General features: G+C 34.9%; 1 protein-coding gene across 1 annotated transcript in view; it reads left to right on the forward strand.

The window, feature by feature from the left end:
* Pitslre (cyclin dependent kinase 11B pitslre) overlaps positions 1-24,003 on the forward strand; it is a 213,282-nt gene that overhangs the window by 128,364 nt on the left and 60,915 nt on the right. Inside the window, exon 11 of the mRNA XM_090399488.1 lies at positions 7,527-7,632. Coding sequence (XP_090255614.1) covers positions 7,527-7,632 — 106 coding nt within the window. The remainder of the gene's footprint in view (positions 1-7,526; positions 7,633-24,003) is intronic.

Consider the following 24,003-nt stretch of genomic DNA (forward strand, 5'->3'; position numbering starts at 1 on the left):
CTGGGGAATTATCTGGCCACCTTACATATCTCGTCTGGACAATTACTTTCGACACCACGTTCCTTCTGCTTTCTCTGAGGCATTTTTCAAGGGTGGTTCTTTCTGCACTTACTTCTGCTGCCGAAAATAGGTAGACGTTGTTCCATGGTGAACTCGTTCAACATCATAACGACATCTCCGTAAGCATCGGTGAGTACCTTCTGCTGGGCTGGTCGCCGACCAGTAAATTGTTGGGAAATCTACGGCAAAGTTCCTCCGTCATTGTCTCGAATCCGTGTGGAACGAGGGGACGCCACGAGGAGGCTCCATACACATCAGCAAGACCGCCCGAAAACTCCGGAGCGTAACTCCACACAAGAGTAAGAGTAAAACTCAGCCTAAAGAACAAGAGCACAAGAGAGCTTCCTTGGCGCTGCACGACTTTTTAAATTGCATGCCACACATTCACTCCACATCATCGATTACTCCTCCCATTTTTCTCAGCGTCATCACCCAATACTGCGCGCCACACACGGAATTCTTAGCCTACTCTTCTGCGCGTATGAGTGTGTGTGTGTGGGGGGGGAACTTGCTTACTCAAGGGTGCACCTGTACTCTCTGATGCACGTGTTTCGATTCCAGCCATTTCTATTTAATCGAATTATCTCTTTCACCCAGCAATTTATAAGTACTTACACTTAAGCAGTTTAGCAATTCTCAATACTTTATAATATCACATATTAAATGAAAGATTCTCAGCTTAGCAATATTTTAGTGAAATTTACAAGAGTTTAGTATATTCTGGTATATCAATAATTGATTCAAAATTGCAAGCCCATGTTAAGTCTGAAGGAAACATAAATTAATTTAATTTTTGTTTAATTCAGAACTTAACAAGAGAGAGAGAGAGAATAATAGACAATGTGTAATGTGCTAGTAGAATTAATGGAGTGGAATGTGTATAATGGTTCAACATCACAGATACTCCGTATATGTTTTTCGTACATTACCTAAGCTACTGCAGTATTTCATTTCTCTTCAACACAGTCTAACATTGAGAAAGTGCAGAGCCCACTACATTAGGATATGTAATGTTGAACATCACAGATGCCATTCATAGCATGTGTTTAAGTTACAACAGTATTTAGTTTCCCTCCATCATGCCGTCTAACATCTAGGGACTGTAGAGTTCACTTCTGATGTGATGTGATATCATGCATTCTTTCAGCTGAACAAGGGTCCTGTAATTTTGTGGAATATTCTTTCCTTGTGTCTATATAAACTATGAGAAAAACAATCAAGTGGAGTAAAGTCAGGCAATCTTAATTCAAGGAATTTATCCTTCTCTAATTCTGACATCCAAAAAGAAACAGACATTGTGAAGCCATTGAAGAGCTCATCCTGCTGGGAATATGACAGGATAAGTTGGCAGTCCTCTAATTATGGTGCTACAAGCAATTAACTCATGTCTAGTACACATGACCTGCCACAGATTTTTCCACACAGTAATGTAAAAACAGTTTGTTACTTTTTATTATTATTCTAAGTTACTTTTTATTATTATTATTCTGAATTATTTATAATAATTAATACAAAAATGTGAAACAAAGTTGTATATTCACTCTCTGTCTAGTCACAAACAGCACATATATATTTGAACTTTAGACATCCATATAAACAAACAGATATCTTTAAATATAAAATTATGAGAACATCACTACAAAAGCACTAAGATATACTTTATATTTTAGCCCAGTCATACACATAATTCTTCATTAATATGAGAGAGAGAATAGAAGCTATTTAAATTGATCAGACTTAATTTAAATAAGTCTTAGGTTCAAAAATCTCTTTCTCCGTTTTGTTACTTACACTACAAAACAAATTTTTTCTACTCTGATATTATGGGCAAAAAAAATTCGGTATTTTACTTTCTTAATTCCACTAGCACTTTCATCTTTCAAATTGATGCAGGAGGAATATAAAACAAAAACTGTTTCCTACAGGCATAACATGGATGTATTAAGCTATTCTCGCATCTTTATTCACAGAATAAGGAACACAGTATATATGTATATATTTTATCTTCTTCATTTATTAATAAACTTAATTCAATTCTATATATGAAAGAATCTCAGTAAACTTTGTCGAAGAAACAACTAGAACTATATAAATTCTAGTTATTTCTTCAATGATGTTTATAGGGATTCTTTTGAAATCACTTTTCAGACTGAGAATCTCTTTAATGACACTGATTTTCATGTGACAGGAAAGTTGTAATACTAAATAGATTTAGTTATCACTATAGCAGATACCTTTATGAGAAGTCCCAACCAAAGGTCTGTTGACACAGTGCTATTTTAAAGGAATTCACTCACAAAATATTCATTATAACAAACTATTTTAGTGCTCCTATGAGTTTGCTATATCAAGAGTCAGCTGTATAAATTTAGAGCAGTTTCTATTTGAATTGAAAGACAATAAAGCTTCTTTGTTTTCAAATATCCCTTCAGTTTTTTCAGCTGAATGAATCCTTTCAGTTTTATGGACAAACAACTATAATTAATTTCTCCTTCACACAGCTTTAATAATTTCCTCTTCCTCAATGTTTCTTGACTTGATGTTATGAGAACTTTCTCCAACTTCTCTTTTTTGATCTCTTCTAGTGAATGGCATTCTGTTTGAATTGGTAATGAGTTCTTTTTCATAGTTCAGGCAAGTTTATTATGTTTAATTATCCAATGAAAAGGGCAACAATTATATATTCATCTCACAAGACTTAAACACTGGCATCGGTTTGGGTTATTTCCATAATGTAAGTACAACAGTCAATTTGTCATTTCTCATTAATTTTGAAACTAAACTTATAGTTCATTGAACTGCTCATTAATGCTATTTCTAATATCTAAGAATTTCATTTGTAACCAAAAACTTGTTCTTGGTTAAATTAAAAAAAATAGTCTTGCTTGCAGCATACAAGTACAAACAAAAATGTTTTTAAATTGCAACCTTATGAAATAATCACGTTACAATATTTAAAAAAAAATAAAATAAATAAAACAGACAGTCCTGACTGAAAAGGGTGCTGCACCAACATCCCATGCCATTACACCAGTCAGAATCTAAAAATATGTGTTATTATTATTGTTATAATGTGTCTCATGGAGTCAAAAGACTCATCACGGGAAATTCTACATTGACACACAAACCATTATTTACAGAATACCTGCCATACTTCTCCCTAAATTCATTCACAGATGAAGCATTCGCAACCACCTCTGGCAATGCATTCTACCCATTCACAACCCTCCAACCAAAAAAAAATCTAGTTCTAACACCTTTGTTAACCACACTCTTACACGATCTTAAGGAATGGCCCCTTGTTCTCTCCCTTCCTGCACTGGTCTTAAAAAAAAAAAAAATGTCATCAGTATCATTCCTATAAAACCCCTTTAATAATTTATATTCCTCTATCATATCTCCTTTCCTATGTCTATTAGCTAGTTTTTGGAGCCCACAGACCTTCAATCCATCCTCCTGTTGTTGGGAAGTCTGTTTATTCATGCATCGGAATTCTGGCTGAAGTCAAAACACTTCTTAGATCTGACATCTCATCTCACAGAGTACCAAATTTAGAATCTACTCGTTTTGTTCTGTTCTTGCTCAAAATTTCCTTACTGAATTTTGTAGTAATTATTGGCTGTCTTTATCACTTTTCAAATTCTTCAGAAATTATGGAGATGGTTATCAAGAGCCAATTTCTTTGCCACTTGGAATCTGCCAATTAATCAGTGTCCAGCAGTATTCATTCTGCCACTCTTGATCCACATCAGATCTAGCCAAGCAGAGCTTCTTTTGAGATGCTTATATAATAATTTTTTTTAGAATTTCTGAGCATTGTATTGGATCGGCACTGAGACCTACTCACCAGATTATCATCTTATGATGTGCCTTCTTCATTTGGGTTGCCAATTTCCTTTCTAGTTGTTTGCTACATGTCATGATTGCTGGCTTTCTTTCCAAAGAATTACCTGCCATTACTAGAGCATCCCAGGACTCTGTACTGTCTCTCACTTCCCACAAATACTTTTAAACCTTTGATGCCAAAACACTGTTTCTTATTTCTCACAAGAAAGATCTTATTTTACATCCACTTACTTTTGATAATACTCATATCTCCAGCTAAATATCAGATTTCTCTTCTGCAGATCTTAACCGACCTCTAGCTTTATTGGCACACTAACGCCTCTTCTTCCAGAGAAAACATTTTGTCCTTTGCTCCAAACATGTTTCTCACGCACTGTATAAATCCCAAATCTACCCACTCTCAGAATATTGTTCCTACATTTGGAGTGATTCTTCAGAAATCTTCCTAAAAATTCTTGTTGCTGTCCAGAAGAGGACACTGTAGTTAACTGATTCTCTCTCTCTCAAATTCACTTTGTTTATTTCTCATAGATGTTCTTTTTCTGCCTTACTCTTGTGCTGTGGGTATAAGACAATGTCCTTAACTGGCCACCATAATTTCTCCACCTTTTAGGACTCTAAAAACCCCAACAGCTGCCCATTCAACATCCATTTACTGTTCAGGTTCAAACTTTCCAAACCAGCTTTCCTCATGCCTCTTTCCTCAACCTCCAGCTAGTCACAAAATGCCTCACCAGATTTCTCCTTTCTCATTAAACCTCGTGCAATATACAGTACTGATTATGCTGTATTTTTTTTTTTTTTTGCAATCTTTTATGTGTAGAGTACATGCTATATCATGATATTGTGGCTATATATTTTTCATGTATTACTTGCAGCATTATGTGGTTGATATTTTTAGTGGGACATTCATACTTTGGTGAAAAAGTAAACAAGTGATTTATCATTAGTCCATTAGTGGATTCAGAAAATATAAAAAAAGAAAAAAAATAAGATGATTGCACAGATAAAGAAAAGTGAATATTAGCAATATATGGAAGTATGTAAGGGGGGGGGAAGTGTTATGCAGTGCTCTTCAAAAATACAAGAATGGAATATCTGAGAGGAAAAAAAATGCAGTGCAGATATTGATCATTCTAAGAACTATAGATATTGTATGACCATGTTTGCATTTTCAAAAGTGAAAGATAACAAAAGGGATTTCTTTCTTTTAAGGTTACATGGTAGTCAGCATTCATAGTGAAGAATTTATGGAGACAAGAACACACGTTGGAATAATTACCTTACTTATAATTACAAAAATAATATTTGATGTTTTGACCGCTGTATTTAGGTTATCGTCAGGAAAACGCATATCTACAGGACACAAGCTACATGATACTACACAGAAATAAGATGAATCTAAATGTTTAAAAAAAAAAGTCATCTCATGTTAAGGTTTTCTTCTGTTTTGGGTTGTTCTGGATGCTAAATGAGTTGAAGATGAGTCCTCCAGATTCTTGGAATTATTAATCCATCATTCTTGTTAAGATTTGGATGATGTTTTGCATTTCACAGGCTTCTTTGAACTTTCTTTAAAACCAGGTTTTGGTGCAGTGTAGGGACTTGGTGCCTTTCCAGTTAATTCTGTAACATGTTTGAGGTGTGGTTTGACAGGTCTGTTTTACGATAGTGGAAGCATTTAATGTGGCACATATTCATCTTTTATTATTGAGATGGTATGCCCTTTTTCCTCTATATAAGGTATATTGCAGGTAAACTGAATTTTGTAAGACCCTGGGTGGGCAAGGTATGGAAGAGGATTTGGATGAGCTAAGTAAATTTTTTAATTTTGCAGGAAGTTTGAAGGTTGCCTTAATATTGTATTTATGTAGTGCTATATTTTTTCTGATATGCTCCTAATTTTTGGTATGGCATTCTTGTAATCTTTTTTTTTTTTTGCTTTTAATGGTATTTTTATGGAGGATCTTGTGAACTGTTTTTTTATTGTAGCCATTTTACAAATGTTTGGCTAATAATTTCATATTCTTTGTTCAGTGTTCGCTCATTGGAGCAAATTGTTAGGGCTCTCTTTGAGGGTGCTGATGACCCCTAATTTCTGTGTTGGATAGTGGTATCAATTTTTATGTATGTATTGGCCTGTGTGTGTGTGTGTGTGTGTGCAGGTTTGAGCTAGTCCATGAAGGAGAGGCAGCCCGAGGGAAGATGTGTGACAGGTATGTCTAGAAAAGGAAGAGAGTTATTCTTTTCAATTTTGATGATGAATTGGATACATTTGTGTTGTTTGTTCAGGTGGCTTAGGAATGTATTTAATGTTTTGCGACTGGGGGACAAATGGTGAAAATATCATTAACATATTTGAGCCAGACTTTGGGCTTTAGGCTTGCTGAATCTAGAGCTCGGCTCGAAGTCTTCCATGTAAAAGTTAGCTATGGGAGGAAAGTGGTAAGCCCATGGCTACCTTCTCTTTGTAGGGCAGAAATATGTTCTGTATTAGCAGAATAATATCATTGATCGGGACATTAGTGAAAAGGGCAGTTATGTCAAAGCTGACTAATAAATTTTCGTTGTTGAGTGTGATGATTCTAATTTTGTTTATGAAGTGTTGTGTGTTTTTTATGTGGGAGGAGGAATCACCTACCGACTCCTTGAGTATAGCCACTAGTTTTTTGGCTAAGTGATACTTGGGGCTGTTGATTCCTTCAACTATCAGTCATAGTGGTATCAAACTTGTAACTACTGTCCTTTCTCCTAAAGACCACCCTTTGACAGATCCAAGAGTGAAGTAAAGGAAAAAATGTTAACATATGCTATAGCATAAGAAACAAACATACTAGAATCATTATGGTAGTTTGGGCTAGCAGACTACCCAGTGGATATCCCTTTCACACAGAATTAATGGAAATAACTGTAGTAAATGCAAAGAATGTGATACAAGTTTGAGACTTTTTTTGTAGCTAGCATTAACAATGAAGCATTCCATGAGTCTCAACAAGTATGTCTCCATTAGTTTGAAAAAAAAAAAAAAAATGGGGAGATTTATTTTATGACGACTTCAGTTTGATGTCATTAAACAACTTTAAATTCGGCAATTCAACTTTTCAAGTACCCATGATAGGACATCATTTCTTACATCTGAATTACAATTTTGAACTTGATTGCTAGTGCCTTGTGTTATAAGCATTTGCTTGATCGGAGGATGTTCATTTGAAATCTGCTGAAATATTCCATCATGATATATTATTGAAATTATTTTATTCTTTTGGAGTCGAATCAATACCACAAAATAATTAATATCAATTCACATAACTGTATTATGTGCAGGTTTGAAGAAAGAACATATGACACACACATCTTGATTCATCCCAGCCGTACCTGATTATCATTCATAAATAACATGGAATTACTCAGATGGCTACTTGTGGTTGTTGTGGCAGTTATTTGGAGGAATAACAAACTTCTGTGTAGCCATGAGCTCATATTGTCCTTATATTGATAAAACCATTCAGAATTCATAGTGATGTGGAGTCTTCTGCACTAAAAATATGAATTTGTTCATATTAAGTATCAGAATTATGAAATTTTGTTTTAATGAAAAGGTGTTTTAATTATTTTTTTAGGAAATTGTTGTTGGTAGCAATATGGACAAAATATATATAGTTATGGACTATGTGGAGCATGACCTAAAGAGCCTAATGGAAACCATGAAGCAACCTTTTTATATTGGTGAGTAATATATTGTAGTTGTTTTAAATCAGTGGCAAATTCAAAGCAGTTATAAATTTTCTAATTATATATGTACAGTCGACTCTTGCTATAACACGTACTGACCAAAGCTTCATAAGTACAACACAGTACTTAAAGAAATTCACTATCCAATAGTCAACTATGACAACTGTCCTATTCTCTGTATGAGTTTTCTATAGAGAGAATTGAATATGTATAATAGATCTTGTATACTGAATGGTTAGTATATGAAAATTCACAGTATTTTTGAGAGAAATCATAGATTAGAAATTTGAATTTGAAATTATACTTTAAAATTCAAATTTCAAAATGGCCACACTACTGCACAGAAAGTGCAGTAGTATGACCATTTTGTTATATTCGTTATTCAGCATACAAGATCAAAGTGATTTCTAAACAAATGTTAATTTATAGAACATAAAGTAACATAATCTCATCAATTTTTGTGCAGTTGGAGGGGTGTCCAAGACTTCTGGTAGGATTATGAGATTATCTGTATTTGTGATCAACTTGATTGGTTGATTGAGTGGATATTATCTCTAACTATAGGCTGTATGTTCAGATTTGTGGCAAAAATATCTGGTTATTTCATTGCCCATTGTTAGACCACTACACTGTTACTAAGTATCTTGAAAAAGTGTATTTAGCCTTTATAGCATGTTTTTGTGAATATCTATCTAACCTTTATTGACACATAGTACTAACATGTTTTAGGCTGCTAACTAGGGATGCGTTGAAGTGGGATTTGGCTGAAACATGGAATATTCAGCTGAAGTATATTGAGTTAAATGTTATAAACGTTTTTTTTTAATATGATCATTAAAAATTGATTAAAATTTTAATGAGTATATATTTTTTTTGGTTCAAAACATTTCTTTATGAAATTTAATGAGCAATGTTTAAAATTTAATTACTTGTGAATTATGCTGAATATTCAGCACTTCATTCAAATTGTAGAATAAAGAAGCATTTAAAAAAACTTGTGTAATAATATATTTGCAGCATGAAGAAGCATTTAAAACAAAATTGTGCAATAATATATTTATAACTCTTGTTCTGTTGTAATTAGGAATACACTTATTTGACCAAATACCGAATATTCGGTTTGAAATTCAGCCAAAGCGTACTGAATTAAACTTTTAAAATTCGAACTTAAATTTTACAAACAAAAAATGTTTTGAATTTAGAAATTTAAAAATACAATTATAGAATTTGCCATAATTTTTGGTGATATATAACTGGAAAGTAAAAAGTCTTTTCCTTTCTAACATTAAGTTTAGTTTCTCTGGAAAACACACTTAACAGTACTCTGTGGGTTTGAGAGAAAGCAAGTTGAATGGCAATTTGTCATGTTCTGCCAATGGGAGTACTCAAAGATACAGTCTGTCTGGTATATGTATAATCAAAAATTGATTATACAAATGATTGAGAAAATATTAAACACTATGCATGATAATAACTCAATGAATAATGTAAACATATGACCATGCAAAAATAAAGTTTTACATTCCTTAAATTAAATAATACAGTAAAAATATTTCTGGGATATTCACTAAGAATTATCCTTTAATTAGTTTCTCCAAGTTAGCCAAAATTAGTGTCATCAGTGTACATTTAAGTATACAGATTTACAAGGAACATTTATTAAAAGAAAGAATATGGCATGAAAATGAGAAAAACTTTGCTCTTATTTCCTTAAGTAACAAAATAAAAACATTAATGGAACTCTGATTTTAAATTGCTAAATGCAGAATAATTATGGATTTAATAATCAAAAGAAATCTAATAAATTGTGATGTAAGAAAGGCAATTTTTCAACATTTTTTTGGAAGAAGTCTACTTCTGGTTTTTTCATAAATATTTCTTGCATCTGAAAAGATTCTTTCACTGTATATGTTTGTTGCTGGTGCCAAAAGAAATTTTCTTCTATTTCACTCAAAATGCGCAACATGGTTTTCTATTCTTGCCACCACACTAATGGATCACCAGTTTCTTTTTAACAGTCATTTATTAAAATATGTAATCATCTCATCATTAATATTTTTCTGCAGCTGATTCTACTTTTGATCTATTGGTGATACTGCAGCAGAAGTAATGTTACCAAAATGGTGTAGTTGGGCAAGTGATTAGCGTATTGCTCTCTAGCCAAAAGGCTGCAGGTTTGAATCCCACCACGGACATGGATGTTTGTGATTGTCTGTGAAAATCTAGTGGTGGTCATGTGCAGTAGATGGTATTGTTGTAGATGATGATGATGATAATAGTTTCTGTTGGTGGAGATAGAGAGTTGTAGAGTTGGTGCTTTCCCTCGATGAGTCTTTGGATTCCCTGGAGGTGTCATTGAATAAAACTGTTAATAGAGTTTTATATATAGTTGTAGAGTTAATAAATAGTTTTATTCAATGAAAAAATCATTGAATAAAACTCTTTAATTTTAATGGAATATTTTTTATTTTAAATACTTATTCAAAGTATATACATATATGTATTTTTCTTAAAGAAAATAGTAATGAAAAGGCCCAAATACACCCACACATGGTTATTATTTAGAATTTATTCGGCATCGCTTTCTGACAGTAGCCACATTCTTTTATGTGAGATTGGAATTAAATCACTTCTGTCACTTGAAACACTTTGGCCATCCTGTTCATACTGCAATGACAAAACGTTTTCTTCAGTAAAAGGAACTAAATTAGCACTAATTTCCAATAATTCTGAAGGTTGATTTTTTTTTTTAATCGTTGAAATCCTGTTTTGACAAAACTTTCATGAACACAAGATGTGTAACCATTTCGAATTGTAAACAAGAAATGATTGCTTAGCAAACAGCTTAACTCCTTCCAATCAGCTTTATATAGACAAACCTCTCATAATGTACCAACTTAACTTCGAGGAATCAGCATAGCATCCTTCTGTTTACAGGAACCAACGGCAAGTGAATATAATGGATCATCTCTCAGCTTAACTTTGGGGAATCATAATTACAAAAATTGATTTTTGTAATTATGACTAATGTCAGAATTCTGATTAAAATCAGAATGTAGACAACTGTCACCACAGTTGTCTACATTCTGTAGAGTAGAGTAATCCCTGATATTTAAAACATCAAGGGGGGGTTCCCCAAAATTCAAGTTTTAGTACATGTGTACCGTTCTAGGAAATGATAATTATAATGGAAATACTATTTTTAACAAAACTGAATTCAAACAGAAATTTTTAAAATAAGCGCCATTTGAACTGTGTTAAATCAAAATATAATGTATAAAAATAGAATTGCTTTTGTTTTCTAAACCATGTTATTTCGAAATTGTGTAAAAAGAGAAGTAACGTATTTGTTTTTAGTATTTTAAGGCTTCAGAATATAAACTAAATTAATGAGAAGAACACTAAAATTAACACCAATAATAAATAATACGAGCTTTGGTTATGCGACTGTGCAAGATAAAGCTAAGCTTTTTTTTCCAGATTCGTTACATTTGTTATGATGCGTGTGACATGAATTTTTACGTTGGGTAGGCTGAATACCGAACCTCTCTACTGATTTGGCTGAAGCCTAGTATTTGCACATCACAATACTGAAGCAAAACTGAATTTTTGCCACATTCCTACTTCAGCCTTCAAGAAGGAGGAGTTGACATAATGTGTGTGTGTGTGTGTTTGCTTGTATGCCATAATCATCTTTTCCCCTTGTGCTGCTCAGTAGCCTGTTGTAGCCAGGTAACTTAGTTTCCTAGAAACCTAATTAATGCTCTGAAAGGACACACATAGAAAAGCTTAGATTATTTGTAATAGCACTTCACTCTGTAAACACCAGGAGAAGAAAACATTTAATCCTACCTATATAACATTGTGTTCTCTGGTTGGTTTCTTGTTTTCGATGAAAGCATTCTAAATTTCTGTAATTAGGTAACTCACCTTTGATGTCCTTTTAAAGGTTCTTGATACCCTGCATAGAATTTAAACCCAGGGCTTTCCAACCAACAGGCATCATTTCTGACTGAAACTATATAGAGCTATAGGACACACATAGAAAAGTTTCGATTATTTGTAATAGCACTTCACCCTGTAAACACCAGGAGAAGAAAACATTTAATCCTACCTATATAACATTCTGTTCTCTGGTTGGTTTCTTGTTTTCGATGAAAGCATTCTAAATTTCTGTAATTAGGTAACTCACCTTTGATGTCCTTTTAAAGGTTCTTGATACCCTGCATAGAATTTAAACCCAGGGCTTTCCAACCAACAGGCATCATTTCTGACTGAAACTATATAGAGCTATAGGTGATGTCTGTGTGTGGTGACAAAACTACATACATATCACCTTTATTACATATATTACACCATTCATTTATCTCATTCACTGTGCATTCTTTCATATTCTTTCATATTCATCCTTCCTACTCATAACACTTCAAAGAAGAAATAGCCACATATTTCATGGGTCAGATCATGAGTTTGAATCCCATCGTGGGCATGTATGTTTGCGGTTGTCTTTTAGGTGGGAGGTGAATTTCATTGTCCAGTGTTAGACCACTCCCCTGCTTATTGGGGGCCTGAAGTGGCTTGAAAAAAAGTTCCATATTTGGTCTCTTGAGCAGGGTTTCTGAACTATGTAAAAATAAATAAAAAATTGATAAAAATGGTGGGGGGAGGGATCTTAGTCCACCCACGTTACAGACATATTATAGGTTTACTAATAATCTTTCATGAGTAGGAACTACATAAAAAATACATACACACTTTTTTAGTTCATCAGTAGTGTTTTTTTTTTTTTAACTCTAAAGGCAGATATAAGAGTCAGTATCCTAAGAGAGTAAATGTAGAATTCTGTTGTATTAACAAGTTAATTGAGATTAACAAATCTCTCTTTTCATTGTATGTATTAAATACATACCACAGTCTTATTTATCATCCAGTATATTTCGTAATAAACAACAGTAATTCATTGTCTTCAGTATTTTTGCTTGCATAACATTATAAATATGATTAGTTTTGCAGGAATTTAAGTGGCAAATTGATTGCTTTGTATTAGAAAATTATACCATTATGAAGTATAGTGTTAATCGTCATCAAATTCCTGACATATACCCTCAAGAAAGGTGCAGGATACTATACACTCAGTGGGCAAAACATTAGAGATACCAATCTAATGGCATGTCGGTTCTCCTCCTCCTCCTCTAATGCGAATAACAGCCTGTACTCTCTGAAGCATTGACTCCACCAGAGGTAATTCCAGCCATGCCTATTGCAGCATTGTCCATAATGTTGCCTTAGACATTAGTCTCAGATATATGGATCTGATATCTTGCTTTGCAGCATCCTGGAGAGATTCGATCAGATTTAAATCCAAGGTCCTTGGGGGCCAACTCAAATGTGTTATCCTTGAGCCATGCATAGATGGTTGTGGCCTAGTGGGTGGTGCCTTGTCCTGAAACAGACCATTGGCTGCTATGATAGTGTGTAGCTGATCAGCCAATGCATTCTGGTGGCTCACAGTGTTTAAGAACCTCTCCAAACATATTAAGGGACCTAATGTGCCACATGAGAAGGTTCTCCAAACATTCACAGAGCCAACCTGACATGATGGCCTCATGCTGTCAACGCCACACCCTCCCATCACCTCAGTACAACTGATAATGGGATTCGTCAGACCACACAACTGGTCTACTCTGCAGATGTCCAGTTTTGATGGTCCCGATTCCAGGTAAGGTGCAATGCCTGATGACGAGCTGTCAACAGTGGTACATGATTAGGGCATCTGCTTCCATATCCCATGGTATGTCATACTATTCACTTGCTGACGCTGCGTGGACCTCCAACATTAAAACTGGATGTTATTTGAGCTGATTTTGCCCTGCAGTTGGTCTGTATCAAGGATCTACTGTGAGTAGATCCTTGATATGGTTGCCCTCAAGAACACTTGGGTGATAGAATGATCCATCTGTATTGCACCGATGATATGACCATGATCATAGTGGCGATCACACGATGACCCATGTTCATCGATTGTGATACACTGTTGGGAAAGCCCCGATATCTACATATTTACTATCTACATTTGGTTTGGGTACGTTTCACTCTGCACGGGGGAATGTCAGTATCAACTTTCCATCACCCCTGTCTCTAATTTTTTGTTCATTGAGTGTATATTATTATATTTTACTACCATCCTGTCAACAATTTTCTTCCAAATTACTCTGCTGTTTGTCAGAACTCCAACATTTACAAATATTTCAGACTTCTAATGGGGGTTTACACTGCATCAGCCCAGATATATCTTGTTCTTGCTCTGTCTTTTCTCTACCCATTTTGGTAGCAAATCCATTCACACATTTATGAATGCCAACAGTGTCAAGTTGTTTTTTTTTAAATCTTCATTTTAATGTGATTCTACCACAGATGTTTGTCTGTTGTTTCTCTGCCCATTTTGGTAGCAAATCCATTCACACATTTATGAATGCCAACAGTGTCAAGTTGTTTTTTTTAAAATCTTCATTTTAATGTGATTCTACCACAGATGCCATCTGTTGTATCCCCTAATTTTTCTCAGAACCCATAAATTCATGATCAGCTATTTTATTTCTAATCCAGATCCATAAGTTAAAATTGCTTTGAACACTTGTATTCTGCTAGTTTAGTATTTTTACTAATTTCTCTTGTTCCATATAAATTTATTCACTTTATTCCCACCATACTAGCTTTTCTTATTTTGTTATGTTTCCATATTTAATTTACCATTCTATAGGTTCTCCATTCAGGATACAGTTGATGTGTTCTAAGTTCCTGCTTATTTTTATAGTTTTTGTCTTTTAATTGCTGATTTTCATATAAAACTGGTTACAGCAATATTATTCAGGTTAGGCATTGAATTGAATATTTATAATTTTGATATCAGGTTTACTGTCACTTCATAATGTAATCCATATAAATAACTGCAGGTATCATGCATTCCTATCTTACACTTAATTTACATTGAATCTTTTTCCTGTATCTCCTTCAGTTCCATCTAACTGTTGACTTACAACTTAAATGTAGACTATGTATTACTCATTTACTCTATACATTTGTACTGTTTTGAGCAGCATTCTCTTGGCACCTTGTTATATGTACACTAAATGGGGAAATTCCGCTGCAGTTCTAACATTTTATTTTATTTTTTTTTATTAGTTATTTATTTTTTTAATAGATGGATACTATGAGAACTTTACTTCAGTGGTCTGGAATTCATCATTCTGACAAGATTTGATGAACCATGCAGTTCAGCTACTGTAAAACTTTTATACTATGTTCATATTTGAGCATTTCTGGTTGGATTTCATATACTCTAGCTGTATTTCTATATTTCAAATTTTTGATGGCGTTTTCAGTCTCAAGTATTGACATATACTCTTTCCTGGTTTCTTCCTCTTGAAAATTTTCTACCACTGTTAATTGCTAGTTTCCTTTAACAGTCTTTCAAAAAGAATTATTTCACTTATCCAGAATATATTCATCCCCATTCTGCCTTTCTCCATTTCTAAGTTTTTTTCAACAGCTTTCAGAACATTTTCCACTTTTGTAATATTATATATTCTTATCAGTTTTATTCTTTAACAATATTTGTGACATAATGATTATTAAATATATACACGTTTACACAAGAATAATATTTAATTTGCCAAATATTTTGGTCTGAATATTACAGACCATCTTCAGTGGCTACATAGGAATAGTTTTAAAAAAAACAAGGTGGAATATGAACAATTGATCATTCACACATAGAATGAGCCGCTTGATGTCATATCGCTAAGTATTAGAAGAGTCATCATCATCATCAAATTCCTGACATGTACCCTCAAGGGGTGTACAGGATATGATAGTACTACATGAAAAATTTACATCATTACTAACTTCCTATCTACAATTTTCCTCCAAATCAGTCTATTACTTATCAAGACTCCAATATTATCATTATCAGATCTTATATTTCTATCGTCTAAGGCACATTGTACCCTATCAATCCACCTGAATCTTGGTCTTCCTCTTGGTCGTTTTCCTGCCAACCTGGCAGAGAATACTTGTTTTGCTAATCTTTCCTCGCCCATTCTGTTTAAGTGACCATACCACCTGACATGTACCCTCAAGGGGTGTACAGGATATGATAGTACTACATGAAAAATTTACATCATTACTAACTTCCTATCTACAATTTTCCTCCAAATCAGTCTATTACTTATCAAGACTCCAATATTATCATTATCAGATCTTATATTTCTATCGTCTAAGGCACATTGTACCCTATCAATCCACCTGAATCTTGGTCTTCCTCTTGGTCGTTTTCCTGCCAACCTGGCAGAGAATACTTGTTTTGCTAATCTTTCCTCGCCCATTCTGTTTAAGTGACCATACCACCTGAGATTAGCTCTGCTAATGCATTCCTGGATGCCGACAATGTCAAGTTCTTTCCTAATATCCTCATTTTTAATATGATATTGCCATTGATGCCATCTGTTCATGCCTCTAATCTTTTCAGGACTCTCATATCTGCAGTCTCTGGTCTTTGGTCAAGTGTTTTACTTCTGGCCCAGCTCTCAGATCCATAAGTTAAAATTAGTTTGAACACTGTCTTGTACACAGCTAATTTTGTGTTCTGACTAATTTCTCTCTTATTCCATATGAATTTATTCAATTGACTTCCTGCTATACCAGCTTTGTTGATTCTGTTGTCTATTTCCATATTTAATTTACCATCTTCAGTAAAAATGCCTAAGTAGCTGAAATGTTTTACTTGTTCCACAGGTTCCCCGTTCACAACACAATTGACATTTTCAACAATTCTACCTATTTTCATTGTCTTTGTCTTTTTAATGCTGACCTTCATACCATATCTATTACAACAGTTAATCAATTTAGACAGGGACTCTTGCAAAAGTTGTAGCGGATTTATTTAGAAGTATAACATCAAAATTTGCATAAAGCAAAGAGCTGACATTAACATCTCCGATTCTGATATCATGTTTAATACCACTTTCCTTCATAATGTGATCCATATAGATAATGAATAACAGAGGGGATAATGTACATCCTTGTCTCACACCAGATTTAACATTAAACCATCTTCCTGTACTTCCTTCAATTGTAACTGCCAACTTACAACTCAAATACAGACGAAACTTAAATACAGATCTTTGTTATATTCCCATGCTTTCTCAACTATTTGTCATAAAGTGAAGATCTGATCCTGACAGCCTCTATTTGGCCTGAATCCAGCTTGTTCTTCACAAAGCTTTTCTTCCACAATTCTTCTCAACCATTTCTCAAGTATGCTTGCATAGATCTTGCCAGGAACACTCAGTAGGGAAATACCTCTGTTATTCTCACATTCAGTTTTATTTTCCTTTTTATATATGGGTACTATTAGAGCTCTACTCCAATCATCGGGAATTCATCCCTCTGTCCAGGCTTTCTGAACTATGCAGTGCAGCCACTGTAAGACTTTTATACCACCATATTTCAGCATTTCTGGTCGAATATCATCTACTCCTGCTGCCTTTCCACATTTCAACCGAGTAAACATTTTAAAGTCATAATTAAAGATATTAATTCAGAAATTCATGTAATAATCTTAAATAACATTAGACTAATATAGGAAATTTACATAAAAAAAATTAAAAAAAATTAATGTGTTATCCTGATTAAACTTTCCCAAATTTTTGATATAGATATACAGTCATTATGATTCAATTTAGGACATTGAAGTAAGCCCTCCACACTTTCTTTAAATAAACGTTCAAATTTGTACTGACATCTGTGTAGGAGGAGAGTCTTGAACCAAAGGGTGTTGTGGCTTATTTCTAATCCATGCTGAGCTAATCCAGATTTCTCGGGTTTGTTGTGTTGAATTGATCATTGATGCTCTTGAATTCTTTTTTCTATAGAACGTCCAGTTTGTCCAAAGTAGGAAAGATTACAGTTGCGAGGAACTTGATACATACCAGGTAGAGACAAGGTTGAGCGTTTATCTTTAGATGAAGGAAAATGGTGGATAATTTGTTAATATGTGTATAAGTGGCTGTTAAATCATATTTCTTTAGAATTCTTGAAATTAGTTCTGAAATCCCGGAAATGTAAGGAATTGGAACTCGACGTATTGAATCTTTGCTGTTCTGTGTTGGATTGTAAGAATCTAAAAGATGTTGTGTACTCTTTTCGGAGAAGCCATTTAGTTTCATGTGATGTTTGATAGTTGAAAGTTCTTTTTTGTAATGAATGAGAAGTTGAACAATTAGTTTTGGCTCGTCGGATTAAACATTTTATGATTTCTGTTTTTTGACAAGGATGATGAGCAGATTCTCTGAGAATATAACGACCTGTGAAAGTTGGTTTTCTGTAAACTGTTGTTGTAAGAATACCTGAAGGTGAACGGATGAGAAGGATGTCTAAAAATGATAACTTGTTGTCTTTTTCAATCTCCATGGTAAACTTTATACGAGAATGTAAGGAATTGATACTGCTTAAAAAAGAAGGTAAGGAGTCTCTGTTGTGAGGCCATACATCATCTGTATATCTAACCCAAAAGGATGGGTTAGATATATAGATGGGTTAGATGAGAACAGGACTTCTTCTAGATGTTCCAAATAAAAGTTGGCAAGAGCAGGAGTGAGTGGACTTCCCATGAAATATTTGGCAAATTAAATATTATTCTTGTGTAAACGTGTATATATTTAATATTCTTATCAGTCTTCTTGTAACTTTTGCAAATAGTTTTCTTACCTTTTAAAACATCAAGAAATTATATTGTTTAATCCTTTATCCAAGTGTAAGCAAAGTTTCAGCATGAATTATCTTTGCGACAGCCTACTTGTATATAGTGGTTAATGACTTTGCCATTAATTGCCTTCGTATCCTATAATGCAAAGCACATATCCTTTTGGGTGTGTATATAATACTATGCATTATGAAAAAGGTCATAATTCATAGCATTATGCATGGCTTTCAAGTCTTGAAACTAGCCACCTTTATCTGCTCACTAAAGATCAAATCCCATCTCTGTTAGTTCATGAAGTATATATATATACAGGGTGTTCGGGATAAATTTGACAGTTTCGTAAGGAAAAAGAAAATCTTCTTTGTATCTATTAAATTTAATGAATTGACAAAAAAACATTACAGGCAGAGTTAATTACAATACTATCAACAAGATTTAATCAAAATAACCACCATTAGCATCGATCACAGCTTCAATTCTGCTTCGGAACCTCGAACAAGCTGATGCTACAGTCTCCCTGGGAAGGGCCGCAAAAACTGTTTTAATTTTATCCATTAACTGGGCTTTTGTATTACTGGAAGTGCGATTGGTGTCTTTTTCAACTGCGCCCCATACAAAATAATCCATGGGGTTAAGGTCTGGGGAGTTTGGAGGCCAAACATTTGGACTGGTGAAGTCGTAGAAATTTTCAGACAACCATTTTTGACTTTTCCCAGAGGTGTGGCAAGGGTCCGAATCCTGCTGCCATACATACGGCCTACCATTGGCTACCCTTGTTATCCAGGGCTTGACTACAGTTAGCAACTCCACGAACAAAGCCCGAATTCCAATGCCAGGGTTCTTCAACACCTGTTCCTGCAGATTTGCGAGGAATTCTGCTGTACGAACGCAATCAGATCGTCTGCTAGGGATCTTTCTTCTTGCTACATCCTCGTAGTCACCATTGCAAGTCTCTAGTTCATGCCTGATTGTTTTTACTGTATTCAGGGAGCATTGGGCAGCAGTCGTAATATCCTTATTTTGATGGCGGGCACGAATCATCATGATACAAGTTATTCTCTTCCATGATTCAGGTGGGGGGGTGCTTAAGGGTCAAAGCTGTATAACTGAGAGGAGACCTCCACATAGCCTTTAAAGGAATGCGGAGAACCGACCAGGGCTTCTGACCTAATGTCCAATCCTCACCTTCTCGTGGTGCACCCTGTTGGGTATCTACTTGGATACTGAACGGACGAGGATGGGCTGGCAATTTGGGATTTAGCCGACCAAATTGTATTCTTATTGGTTAAACCAAAATATAGAATGATGGTACAACATGACAAAATTTCATGCCGGCTGGGGCGTCGCCCGGTTAAACAAGGCCCCCGTTGTTTTCGCCAGGGAACCAGGGCGAACAGCGAAAAGTCAGCTACTGGAACAAATCTGAAAATAAACCCCAACTCAACATCACCAGAGTTAAAGATCGGTACTATCAACGTAAGAAGCCTGAATGGCAAAGAAATGGAGCTAGCTGAGGAATTAGATAAGTACCAGATCGACATAATAGGGGTGACTGAAACAAAAAAGACCAAAACTGGTGAGCTCTTTCTGAGCAATAAATACAAAATGTTATATTCAGGCAATGACAATCAAGGAAAAGAAGGAGTAGCCATAGTATTCAACACAAAATACGAGGCTAATCTTCTTGAATGGCAGGCAGTCTCAAGTAGAGTAATGTGGGCAAATATGAGAATGGGGAACTGGATAATGAGACTTATTTGTGCCTATGGTCCCACAGAAGGTTCTACTAAGGTAGAAGTGGAGGAATTTTTTGAGGCTTTAGAAAAAGCAACTGACACAATGAAAAATGAAAAGTTGGTCCTTGTTGGGGATCTGAATAGCAGAGTAGGAAATGATTGTCAGACATACAAAAATATTTTGGGAAAATTTGGAGAAAAGAGCAAAGCTAATAATAATGGCAAATATCTGTTGGATTTCTGCTCAGGACATGGACTGGTCATTACTAACACCATGTTCCAACATAAAAATGTGCACAAATTCACATGGAGAGAAGAGGCTAGGAATAAGAAAAGTCTCATTGACTATGTTATTGTTGATAGTGATGTTTTCTTCCTGGTGCAGGACACCAGAGTGTACAGAGGATTTGAAATTGGAAGTGATCACTATTTAGTCTTGAGCAGGATAAAATTGAATTTCATATTGAAAAGAATAACATGTAAGAAAGTTTTAAAGCGAATAAAAGTTGAGCAGCTCTCAGATGTGAACTGTAGACTAAAATACACAAAGATTATTGAAGAAGAAATGAAAGAGTTTGAGAACAGGAACCAAACCTTGGAGATCCAGTGGCAAACTCTGAAGAAAACATTGATTGATTCTGCCAGAGAGGCATGTGGTGAGGTTGTTTGTAAGGATAAAAAAATCAGAACTCCCTGGTGGACACAGGAAGTTAAAGAGGCAGTGAAGGAAAAGAAGAAAGCATACCAAAAGTTCCTGGCAAATAAGTCAGCTTTTGCTCTTAGAGAATATAGAGACAAATGCAAGAATGCTAAACACTGTGTAAAACTAGCTAAACAAAAGTCATGGGAGGACTTTGGCAAGAATATAGAAAATAAATATCAAGAAGGTGGCAAAATATTCTGGAGGTTGTTGAAGAAACTTAAGAATGGAGGAAAGAGTGCTGTAAAAGGAATTAGAGATGATAAAGGTGACATGAAAACGGGAGAAAAAGATATCCTTGAAGTATGGAGTAATTACTTTGAAAAACTGCTAAATGAAACAAGCAGTGATGACAGCACAGTGGTAAAAAACACTGACCAGGCATGCAGTCAGGAATACATATCCATACTTGAAGTAGAAAAAGCCATCAAAGGCTTGAAATGTGGAAAGGCAGCAGGAGTAGATGATATTCGACCTGAAATGCTGAAGTATGGTGGTATAAGAGTATTACAGTGGCTGCACTGCATAGTTCAGAAAGCCTGGACAGAGGGACGAATTCCCGATGATTGGAGTAGAGCTCTCATAGTACCCATATATAAAAAGGGAAATAAAACTGAATGTGAGAATTACAGAGGTATTTCTCTACTGAGTGTTCCTGGCAAGATCTATGCAAGTATACTTGAGAAACGGTTGAGAAGAATTGTGGAAGAAAAGCTTGGTGAAGAACAAGCTGGATTCAGGCCAAATAGAGGCTGTCAGGATCAGATCTTCACTTTACGACAAATAGTCGAGAAAGCATGGGAATATAACAAAGATCTGTATTTAAGTTTTGTCGATCTGGAAAAGGCATATGACAAGGTGCCAAGAGAGAAGCTATTCAATATGCTGCAGTTATATGGTGTGAATGGGGCATTATACCAAGCAATACTTAGTCTTTATTTGAGTTGTAAGTCAGCAGTCAGAATTGAAGGAAGTACAGGAAGATGGTTTAATGTTAAATCTGGTGTGAGACAAGGATGTACATTATCCCCTCTGTTATTCATTATCTATATGGATCACATTATGAAGGAAAGTGGTATTAAACATGATATCAAAATTGGAGATGTTAATGTCAGCTCTTTGCTTTATGCAGATGATGTTATACTTCTAAATAAATCTGCTACAAGTCTGCAAGATTCTCTGACTAAATTGAATAGCTGTTGTAATAGATATGGTATGAAGGTCAGCAATAAAAAGACAAAGACAATGAAAATAGGCAGAATCATTGAAAATGTCAACTGTGTTGTGAATGGAGAACCTGTGGAACAAGTAAAACATTTCAGCTACTTAGGCACGATTTTTACTGAAGATGGTAAATTAAATAAAGAAATAGACAACAGAATCAGCAAAGCTGGTATGGTGGGAAGTCAATTGAATAAATTCATATGGAATAAGAGAGAAATTAGTCGGAACACTAAATTAGCTGTATACAAGACAGTGTTCAAACCAGTTTTAACTTATGGATCTGAGAGCTGGGTCAGAAGTAAAACACTTGACCAAAGACTAGAGACCACAGATATGAGAGTCCTGAGAAAGATTATAGGCGTGAACAGATGGCAACAATGGCAATATCATATTAAAAACGATGATATTAGGAAAGAACTTGACATTGTCAGCATCCAGGAATGCGTTAGCAGAGCTAATCTCAGGTGGTATGGTCACTTAAATAGAATGGGCGAGGAAAGATTAGCAAAACAAGTGTTCTCTGCCAGGGTGGCAGCAAAACGACCCAGAGGAAGGCCAAGATATAGGTGGATTGATACGATACAAAGTGCTTTAGACGATAGAAATATAAGATCTGATAATGTTGGAGTCTTGATAAGTAACAGACTGATTTGGAGGAAAATTGTAGATAGGAAATTAATAATGATGTAATTTTTTTCATGTAGTACTATCATATCCTGTACACCCCTTGAGGGTACATGGCAGGAATTTGATGATGATGATGATGATGATGATGATTCAGGTGGGTTCCAGCTATCCATCCTTTCTGACATCTTGTATATGAATGAAGAAGGGTCCAAACTTTTAAATGAAGAGAAGTGTGTGTTAATACATGTAACTTACGGAAAAATATAATTAATTATAAATATGTCAAATTTATCCCGAACACCCTGTATATATATAGTTTCCAGTTCCTGCAAGTAAGCTTACTATGGGTCAACCAACATCCACATGGTAGAACATAAAAAATTCACTATAATAAATTTAATTTAATCCTTTACCCAAGTGTAGGGAAACAAAGTTTGCACCTGAAGTAGTTCAGGACTGAGGCAACTCATAGCAAAGGTGGACCAAGCTCTGATCACTCCTTGTCTCAGTATCTCCCATAATGCAAAGCACATCTCCTTGCAGATATGTATAATACTATGCATTAAGGGAAGTTGAAACCGGTCCAATACCCAGACCGGTTTCGACCTTTATTGAGGTCTTGTCAGTGGGAAGCAGACCCAGAATTGGTGATACTAAGGCAGAAGCAATTGAGAAGTCATATTTACTATACAAGTTGCCAAAAGGTGTACCACCTTATTATTAATTTACTCTGGATTTAGAGAAAGATGTTGGAAGTTTATTTTCCACTTCGTTAGACTATAATAAATTTAATTTAATCCTTTACCCAAGTATAGGCAAACAAAGTTTGCGCCTGGAGTAGTTCAGGACTGAGGCAACTCGTAGCAAAGGTGGACCTAGTTCTCATCACTCCTTGTCTCAGTATCTCCCATAATGCAAAGCACATCTCCTTGCAGACATGTATAATGCTATGCATTAAGGGAAGGGCCACTACCCAGACCGGTTTCGACCTAAACTAAATTTATTATTTTAACCAAGTGGAAAATAAACTTCCAACATCTTTCTCTAAATCCCGAGTAAATTAATAATAAGGTGTTAGTAAATTTATTATAGTCTAACCAAGTGGAAAATAAACTTCCAACATCTTTCTCTAAATCCAGAGTAAATTAATAATAAGGTGGTACACCTTTTGCCAACTCATATAAGTAAATATGACCTCTCCATTGCTTTTGCCTTAGTATCACCACTTCTGGGTCTGCCTCCCACTGATGAGATCTCAATAAAGGTCGAAACCGGTCTGGGTAGTGGCCCTTCCCTTAATGCATAGCATTATACAT

This window comes from Typopeltis vanoorti, chromosome 1 (assembly GCF_054136105.1).
Source record: "Typopeltis vanoorti isolate ZY-2024b chromosome 1, IOZ_Tvanoo_1.0, whole genome shotgun sequence".
NCBI lineage: Eukaryota > Metazoa > Arthropoda > Arachnida > Uropygi > Thelyphonidae > Typopeltis > Typopeltis vanoorti.